Source organism: Gymnoscopelus microlampas (genome assembly GCF_963454915.1).
Source record: "Gymnoscopelus microlampas genome assembly, chromosome: 5".
NCBI classification, from domain to species: Eukaryota; Metazoa; Chordata; class Actinopteri; order Myctophiformes; family Myctophidae; genus Gymnoscopelus; species Gymnoscopelus microlampas.
Window position 1 is genome coordinate 42,516,582 of NC_139942.1, and position 9,391 is coordinate 42,525,972.

At 41.0% G+C, this 9,391-nt stretch overlaps 1 protein-coding gene across 2 annotated transcripts in view; it reads left to right on the top strand.

Annotated features, from left to right (window-relative positions):
* lpin2 (lipin 2) overlaps positions 1–9,015 on the top strand; it is a 32,914-nt gene extending 23,899 nt beyond the window's left edge. For both annotated transcript variants that reach the window (XM_084056399.1, XM_084056400.1), the window contains exons 16-20: positions 1,502–1,588; positions 2,162–2,314; positions 2,867–2,981; positions 3,903–4,006; positions 5,416–9,015. In XM_084056399.1, the coding sequence (XP_083912525.1) occupies positions 1,502–1,588; positions 2,162–2,314; positions 2,867–2,981; positions 3,903–4,006; positions 5,416–5,560 (604 nt within the window). In that variant the 3' untranslated portion in view covers positions 5,561–9,015. The remainder of the gene's footprint in view (positions 1–1,501; positions 1,589–2,161; positions 2,315–2,866; positions 2,982–3,902; positions 4,007–5,415) is intronic.
* The last annotated feature ends 376 nt before the right edge of the window (positions 9,016–9,391 follow it).

Consider the following 9,391-nt stretch of genomic DNA (forward strand, 5'->3'; position numbering starts at 1 on the left):
TTCTATACATTCTCACAAATCAATTCTTCATCATTATTCTCCTTCTCAGACAGAACACCCTGTCCACTTTTACGAGCGAGTTGACAAAAGAACGCACCTCCAAGCCCTTTAAATGAAAAAAGCGAATCACATACCACAGCGTTTACATGACTTAGAAGCTTTTTATAGTCATGTCTTGCCTTTGGCCTCGCCAAGTCAATGTCCGCTGTGCTGTCTCCTGACACCCACTCTGTGACGCTTATGGATGAACAACATCAAACGGACCAAGGTTGACTGCTGCTTATTATCCTGGTGAACCCTTGGCGCGCGTGCGTGTGTGCGTGCGTGCGTGTGTGTTGCTGTCTTTTGGAAAGCATGGTGAGAAGCACAGGCTCCATAATGAGGTCATTTACATTTCAGTGTGAGTGTGAGCTTCCACAGCCTAAGCTGAAGGTTGAGGCATAGTCTTGCCCCCCGCCAGAGGAACTATCCTCATTAATAGCAGGGATTTCATAATGTCGTCTATTTCACCTGAAACGGCCAGACGTTTTTGACGTTTTGTGACATCCTTTGAACAGCGAGTACTACCATAGAGCTTAGTCGTCCTGCCCAGTTTGGTGACGTACACTTGATACGCCACATTTCAGAAAAAGAAAGAAAAAGGGGGGCGTCAATGGCTCAGACCGGCAAATGCGTCACTGCCAAAGCCACGCCGCTTCTCGGGGAATGATCTCCATTGTAAGCCTATGCTATTTGGCCCTAATTAGCTTATATAGTTTGGCAACACTATCCAATGGTTTATATATATCCAGTATATTTCCACCAAGCTGTAAATATTTGGAGCATTTCCATACTAAACTGATATTTTTTCCGAGACGTTTTTAAGAACGAGAGCTTTGAGGTAACTACAGCGTATCTGCTCCGACCTGCTGATGTCACGTCAGATTATTTCCACATTGATTGTCTGTCTGTCTGTCTCTTGTCTATCGCTGTGTGCTTTAAATAAATCCGATTCATTTATTGGTTGTCAAGACGTACGGAATGCGGAAGCAATTTGACGAAGAAAATAATGAAGGACATACAGTATTACTGCATGACAGAGCGGCTGATGCACCTGGGGATGCTGGGTATCGTAGTAGTTCTCTTGCTTGTTTTTAATTTGATTTAAGCACAGTGGTGTGCATATTATGGCTTTTGTACTGTGGGTACATTAAAAAGTTAGTCCATAAAATTCAAGATATCACCATAGGGAGTGACTGAAAAAAGCCCTGTGGGGAAATACTTAGTGTCTTCCAGTTGTTTTGAGGGACCAGCCGGGGAAAGGGCCAGAGTCTACTTCTAAGCTTGATTTCATTTCCTTCATCCTCCTCACTAACTCCCACTGTTTCTCCATTTCCTCTGTGACTTAAGACTTTCACACACGCTGAGAGGTACATCGGAGAGGTGGCAAGGAATCGGGAAGATCCCTATTGTCCAGTCGGTCATGTGTTTTGCATCTCTGTGTATTTTTTAAACATTTCAGGTCAGATGTGTTTGGACAGATCCTGCCACAGCTGGGGAAAGACTGGACCCACCAGGGGATTGCCAAGCTCTACCATTCAGTAGCCGAGTATGTGCAGACAAACAAGCTAGATGTTGATTTTTATATACTGTTTATTTCCAAAAATGTAAGTTAAATTGTTTAGTGGTCTATGATCAGGAATAAATAATATGATTAAAAAAATCCAGGTGCCAGTAATTCTTATTTTCTTTTATGTGAATTATTTTGGGACCTTAAATTTGTGGTCTTTCAGTTGAAGAATCTTGTACTTGTCATTATAAAACATTATAAGAATAGCATTAGTAAATAGCTTCTTTTAAAAGGATCCTTATATGCCTTAATACATTATATTTGGCCTCTATAACTAAAATAAAAAATTCAAAACACCTTAAATGTTTTTTATTTTTAGTTACAGAGGGCAATTATAATGTATTAAGGCATATAAGGCTTATTAGCTAGGGATCCTTTTAACTGTAATAGTAAATCTTCTGATACTGCCTTCAATTAGCTCATGAACTCCATTGGTAGTGACTTTACTTCACTGACCTATGACACTCCATGGGCGATTGCTATTCTTTGCTTTCATTAAGGAAGTCCATGACATTACCGGTGCCTAATGAGCATTGCTTTTCCCTTTGGCAGAAACGGCTACAAGTTCTTATACTGCTCTGCACGAGCCATCGGCATGGCACATATGACACGTGGCTACCTGCAATGGGTTAATGACGAGGGCACTATCCTTCCCAGAGGCCCGCTTATGCTGTCCCCCAGCAGCCTCTTCTCTGCTTTCCACAGGTACAGTGTTACCTGTTAATGCTGTCTGAAAATCATCAAGTCATACTATTGCTAAGGCACACACAGTGAAACCCTAAGTGTTAATTTAACTCAGAGTGTAAAAGTGGACCCAAAAGGACCCGCAATCCATTTGGGTCCACTTTTACGCACTCAGGATTTTATTTGAACATCGGCCATTTTCAGCATGTTAAATTATGTTCTTGTTCCTCCAAGTCGGTATTCTAACCTCAGATGGCTCTGAATTTCAGCACCCCAAAACCAAAATCCTCCTCGCTCCCAGAACTCATTCTCATTTTAAACATCTCCCTGTTCCAGTGTTTTAAGCTCGGATCCTTCTTTTTAAAACCTCAAATCCAGTGCTCAAAACCTCTTGTTCATTCTGAGATGTTTTGATATTATTTATCTTACAACCAGTGAGGCAGACTGATACCGCTGCATCTTTTGCCAAGTCATTATCAAGTCAAACTAACTTGAAATAGTCTGAGAGGGGGTGAGGGGGATTAGCTCACATGGCGTGGTGTTGCTCTAATCGAATTGTCTGCTTGCTTGCAGGGAAGTCATTGAGAAGAAACCCGAGATCTTTAAGATCGAATGCCTTACGGACATCAAGAACCTGTTCCAGCATAACAAATGGCCGTTCTACGCTGCCTTCGGGAATAGAACTAATGTGAGTCAATACCTGTATGAAGGCATGAGACTTTGGGCCACGTGTCCACTGTTTGTTTTATTTATTTATTTATAACTGGTAGCTTTAGCAAATGCTTGTAGCAATCTCTGTTGAAGGAGACTGGTATTGCTGTATGGTTATTGAAAGCCTGCCTGAAGCTCTGTATCTGTTGCTGCTACAAGTTTAAATAATTTAAACATTAGCCACCCTGGTGCTCTGAGTGCTAAAAAGATTAAATGCATTTTCTTGAGGCACACAACTCATGTGTCCTCTCCTTTGTTAAATTTTCCCCAAAATAATTGGCTCTCAATGAACACTTTTAAATCTCGCTTTACATGCTTAAAAATAGACATTCCTGAGAGTGATCTAATCCTGCTCCCTGGGCGTACTAGTTCAACAAACATGACACATTGATTACCAATAATATTAAACACAAACATTGTACAGTATGAAATGGGCTTTAGGCTGGACCCAGGCTGAGGTCATTGATGGATTGTGGCCCCATGTGGCCTCATCTGTGGTAGGGAGCTCAAGCTGGGTACGCTGTCTCATCTTCAGCTGCAAAAACACCAACACCCTGTTGGAACCCAGGAGGGAGCCAGTAACCCCCAACCCCCAACGCACGCACACACACACACACACACACACACACACACACACACACACACACACAACACACAACACACAACACACACACACACACACTTGGCTTTGCACTCACCAGCTAAGACGTATAGTCTAGTAATTTCACCATTACTCACATCAGGCGGAGCACAAACAGGAAACCCGTGGTTAATGTTAGTCTGTACCACTGCATACGTAGGTATGACTAATGTGATTCTTTCCAAATAAGTGCAAATCTCCCCCTTCTTTTATTTTTTTATTTTTGTATGCCTTTAACCCTTGTGTCTCCCTGTCCAGGATGTGTTTGCCTATAAGGAGGTGGGAGTCCCTGAGTGCAGGATCTTCACAGTCAACCCCAAGGGAGAGCTGATTCAGGAGCAGACCAAGGGCAACAAGTCCTCGTAAGTGTCACACATCTACCAACTTCATCCACACGTCATCTATTGACTCCATCCACACGTCATCTATCGACTCCATCCACACGTCAAACTGAGACATAGCCTTGGCTTAGCCTTGACTTGTGTTTCTTGGGAGAGACTGCTTCTACCTGTACTAGCTAGGGATGGTTGAATGTCAGTGTAAAGTACGGTATGATCAAATACTTTATCAGGGTTTCATTGGGTTATTAATAAGTCTTAACCACATATCCTGGGTTGACCGCAGTCCCCCGGGGCTTTAAACTAGGTCTGCTCCTTTTTCTCGTAAATAATAGCCCATCTACAGCTCACAGCGCATCTCAATGTGACGTTGTAGAGCTGTTATTTTCGTCCAGTGTTCTCGCAAAAATAGGGACGCAAGCAAGGGTTCATGTGGTTAAAAAGTATGAAATACATTTTGGCCAATGTTAAGGCTTTAAAAAGTATTAGAAAGTCTGAAATACAAATTTCTAGCCTAGACAGTTTTATTAGAAAATTAAGATTTTTCAACCCTTCACACTCTTCCCTATGATTTAGTTTGTGCATTTTTCCACAAGCAAATGAATGTGACTATTTGGTTACGTTCGAGTCAAACGTTGACAAGGCCAGGCAGTGTCTAGACAGGCAGGGTGTAGTGGAGGGTAAGCGACATTTACCTTCCTCATTATTTCAGAAATAACATGCACCTCTGCCAGAGCTTTTACATATGGTGTACAATGGTTGGTAAACCGATCTCATTCTCTCATTCCATCTTTGGGAGTTCAGGTGTAATTCATTGTACCGCTTAGTCTTTTTAGCTAAGGACTGATTATGTACATGGATCGAGTAGTCTACACCCACAAGTGGCGAGAATTGGGCCGCCACCTGCTCGTGTTAGTCGGGTAGAAAAACAAGTGCTCCCTCATGTGTTGGTGAAACAGATAGTGGAAAAATAATGACATTTGACAATATATGAAACTTACTTGAACAAAAGATCATCATGCTCGCATGGCATCGCATAATCATGAACAAAAGAGTACTTGGCAATCAGTAGTAATCGTCAGAAACTTGCTGAAACGATAAATGATTCCTGCAGTTACCCTGTTTATTGTGACCCGCACGCAATGCAACACAAGTAGCAACACTGCAGGCAGTGTCATTCTTGCACTCTCAGCTTTTCTAAACGGTGTGAATAAATATGATACAAATGTGTGTGTAATTTAATTTGTACATAGAATTAGTGCAGGCAGATTAAATGGCTTCCGTAAGGGTGGTAAAGTTAACAATGTAGTGCAGTATCATAAAACACTGTTGATATGACCGACTGCAGGCTGTGTCTCTGTAGTGGATCATTGAGGTTCTGATTGCATCTCTCTCTCTCTCTCGCTCTCTCTCTCTCTCTCTCTCTGTCATAGTTACGGCAGGCTGAGTGAGCTTGTGGAGCACGTTTTCCCGCTGCTAAGTAAAGAGCAGAACGAGGCCTTCATCATGCCAGAGTATAGCTCTTTCTGTTACTGGAGACAGCCCATACCTGACTTCAACCCTGACGAACTGCTCTGATACAACCCAGACACACACACACACACACACACACACACACACACACAGACACACACACACACACACACACACACACACAGAGAGAGAACCTACACATACTTTATAAACGGAATGTGACATTTGCAGCCCTGCTGTTAGACTTCAGCTGGAGGAGTGACAGGGATGCGATCAGGGACACGAATAAGGAGGAAAACGGTCGTCACTTGTTGGGAATCACACTGAGACGAGTGTCCAGGAAACCCACTGAAATACTGAAAAGAAAAAAGTCACATCCCAGACCGTGTGTGGAATGAAATTGTCTCTCCTCCTACAGTACAGCTGTCCCAGACCCAAGCCAGCACTGTCAACTTCTAGTACTTTAAACGCACCAACCCCCAGGCAGAGAAACATGAAGATGTCTCATCTGGGGCCACTCTTAAGTTATTATCGTGTTATTTTCTGTAAGTATAAATTAGGCTTTAAGCTTGATTCATGCTTGGGTGACAAAGAGAAAACTTTTTGTTTGTTTTTGTTTTCAACTGAAAGGACACTTTTGTCAGTTGAAGATAGGACATTTTGTCACAGAAGCATAAATCAGGATTTAAGTTCTTATGCTTACTACATATCACCATGAACAATGTCATGCTAAGCTAACTGCTGAGGAAGTGAAGGACACTGTATTTGATTATTTGGAATGTGGGTAGGAAACTAACATAAGCTTCTTGCCAAATACAGGTTTTTGTTTTGTTTTGTTTTTGTCCTGGCTGCAACATGTAACTACTTTACCAGCTAGTTTGAAAGGAAAGCTTATATAAGAATAATACAGATAAATTGATTTTATTTTCCCCCAAACAGGAACACCAGGGTTAACGTGGATAAAGCAGCTACTACTTTTAGGGATTCAGCAACCATTGTTGCCTGTAGATGGAAAACAAAGCTAGTGTCTTACCTTTACTCCAACTGGCCCAGAAATCTGGGCAGGCATTTTTTTTTGTTATTGGAGTGGTGTGTGCATTTTTTTATCCTTAACTCTCTGGCGATATGTCTTAGTGTTGGATTCAAGTCAGTAAGCTGCTGACGTGCACATCAATCTACACTGTAGCCCTAAAATGGCCACTTAATCTGGATAGGTTTGGGGTATTTGAATATTCCAAAGCTGTTATGGGTAATACTTACAGTTTGCCTGAGACACTCTTTGCCCAATATGTATGTTTGGATGCACAGTTAAATATGTTCCTAAAAAAAGAAAAAGTGGCTAAACAGTATTTTGTGCTGTCCTTTAAATTTATGTAGGATTATACCGTTTTCTTATGAGAATGCAGTAATTATTTATCATAATTGATGTTATTGGTTTAAGTTATTGATTTCCATTGCACTTCTGTCTTTGCTTGTTTGACAAGTAATAGATGGCTGGTGCAGTGTAGTAATGCTTGTGATTTTTTGGCGTGGTCAGTTGCTGGTTGACATGCACCTACAGTAACTTAGGTTCCCAGAATAGCCCATCTGGACCAATTACTTAGAACTTTGTGTGGGTGTTTTATCACGTATTCCTTATCCTGTTTCATAGTGACCTGCAGGCCTCAGTCAGTGCAATGGAAGTTTCATAAACAAATACATTCCTTGGACTTGGCAAACCCAAGAAAACTGTAGCCATGGCTTTGTCATTGTGTGGAAAAAGGAGAGCAAATGCACGGTAACAATGCTGAGTGTTTAATCTGAAGGGTTTCCCTCTGTGAGGTCATGCTTAGAATCCCTGCAAGATATTTCGTGTGTGCGTGTGTGCTGATCGCTAACAGTGCTGCTCTTGGGGTGAAGGTCAGATACAGTACACTTCAAGTCCTATGTTTCCTTCCCCAGCTGCTTGGCCATGCCTTATCCAACGCACTTTCTCAGCTGCACCCCAGAGATGTAGAATGATTCACTCACCTCCACACACCTCTACACCCACTCACACGACCACACACTAAAAAGTCTCTCTGGAGACAGTAGACCTCAAACTACATGCAATTATACCACACTGAAATGTAGTTTTACCTCCTGGGGTGGTTGTGACCTAACACAATCGACAAATATGTCATTCTGAAATATTTAGATGTAAAATGTCAAGACAACAGGACTTGGTACCTTTTGTAGAGAAAGACCAATGAGTCCATAGACCACCCCATTGGCAAAGATGGAGGGGACATAGGGGAAATGAAGGCATTTACCCTCACCTGTTTGCAACTGCCGTGCCATTTTCACATTTGTATTTTATTTCTTCAGTTACATGGCTTGTGTGAATAGGCTTGGAAGTAGTGCCTGATTTATTCTTGGTTGTGCACCATGTCGCACACCGAAAATAGCATTTTAATTAACTCACAATGTGTTGCGCTGTGAGAATGTAGATCTGCTATTTGCTTTGAGCGACACCCATGTGCAGCTAAGTATACATCAGGCATGAAGTTGAGACAAATTGTATTGTATGTATGAAAGTCTGAATGTATGTGTATGTATGCGTGTAATACGATACGAGTGGTATATTGGCTAGAGGAAGAGATGGTGGGTGTTGCTCGGATGTCTAAATAAACAGGAAAGGCTTGTGCATGTGCAGGAAGCACTTTGAAGTATTCCATGCATGTCCATCAGTTTGTCATAGGAAAGACTTCTGAGGCAGATAATGGCATTCTGTTAAGAAATCCCATTAGATTTCAGCCATGCCTGTAGCACAGTACGTACCAGGACTCTTTTTTTTTTTTTTTTTACTAATGGCTACAGCAAATGAGCTTAGAGGAGACCATTTAATCAGAAATCGGAAGCACAACAGTTATATGACAACAGCTACTCACTTGTTCAACCAGATAGTCGATATCAAATCATTATTTGGCATAATTTAATTATTATTATTATTTTTCATATGGGCATTCATTCTGTAGCTAAGCTGTTGGTTTGTGTAAAGAAAAAAGAAAAACTTTTTTTTTGCTTTGATATTGTTTGTTTGTGCTCTTTGAAGTTGGTGAAGTAAAATCTCTCTTTCTTATAGCATAATTAATAACAGCAATTTCATTCTTTCTATGAAAGTAATACATCTTGTGTGGAAAGTTCACACTTCATCTAATACGATTCTGGGACATGTGGTATACTGTAATAGATATTGTTTGTTCTGATACAACTGCTTTTCGAAATACCATATGCTGAACTTCACCTATATTCTGTCAATGCCTTTTTTTGTTTTGTTTTATTACTCATTTCTTACGCGATGTATAATCTTTTGTGAGAATATGTTTGTTTTGTTCCATTCAGAGGTAAGGCTTGCTGTTTGATTGCGTCTGACCACTACCTTGTGCATATGCTGTATTGATTTGTATGGAAATGTGGTTTAAAATATGTTTACAGAACAAAATCCATTATACGGAAAAAGAATATATAGGCCAATTAAGCTAACAAAAGTGTAGCTTCTGGTCATGTTTGTGTTTAATAAAGTTTCTAACTGAATGCATTTTACTCTTCCAGACCTATTCGTAAAAGTATTTCTCTCCCACTTTGATCCAAGTCATAAGATCCAAGTCTCACAAGTTCAGCCATGACCACAGGCAAGGGGCCAGAAGCCCAATTGCTTGTTTGTAGAACTGTTTTGGTACTTGGTCAGGTTCAAACAATCCCCTCAAGTCATTAACAATTTGTTATAGTTCATTCTTTAGAATGAATAAAGTTAAATGATGGCATGGCACAATATATCAGCTGATGAGTGTTCATTCAAAATAAGACTCTTGCCCTTTTGAGGTTGACATGGAGATCACAGTATTGGGAAACATACACCCTGGTGCTTGTTTGGCAATTACAGTACAGCTGGAGTGTTTACTAGTCTCTAAGGAG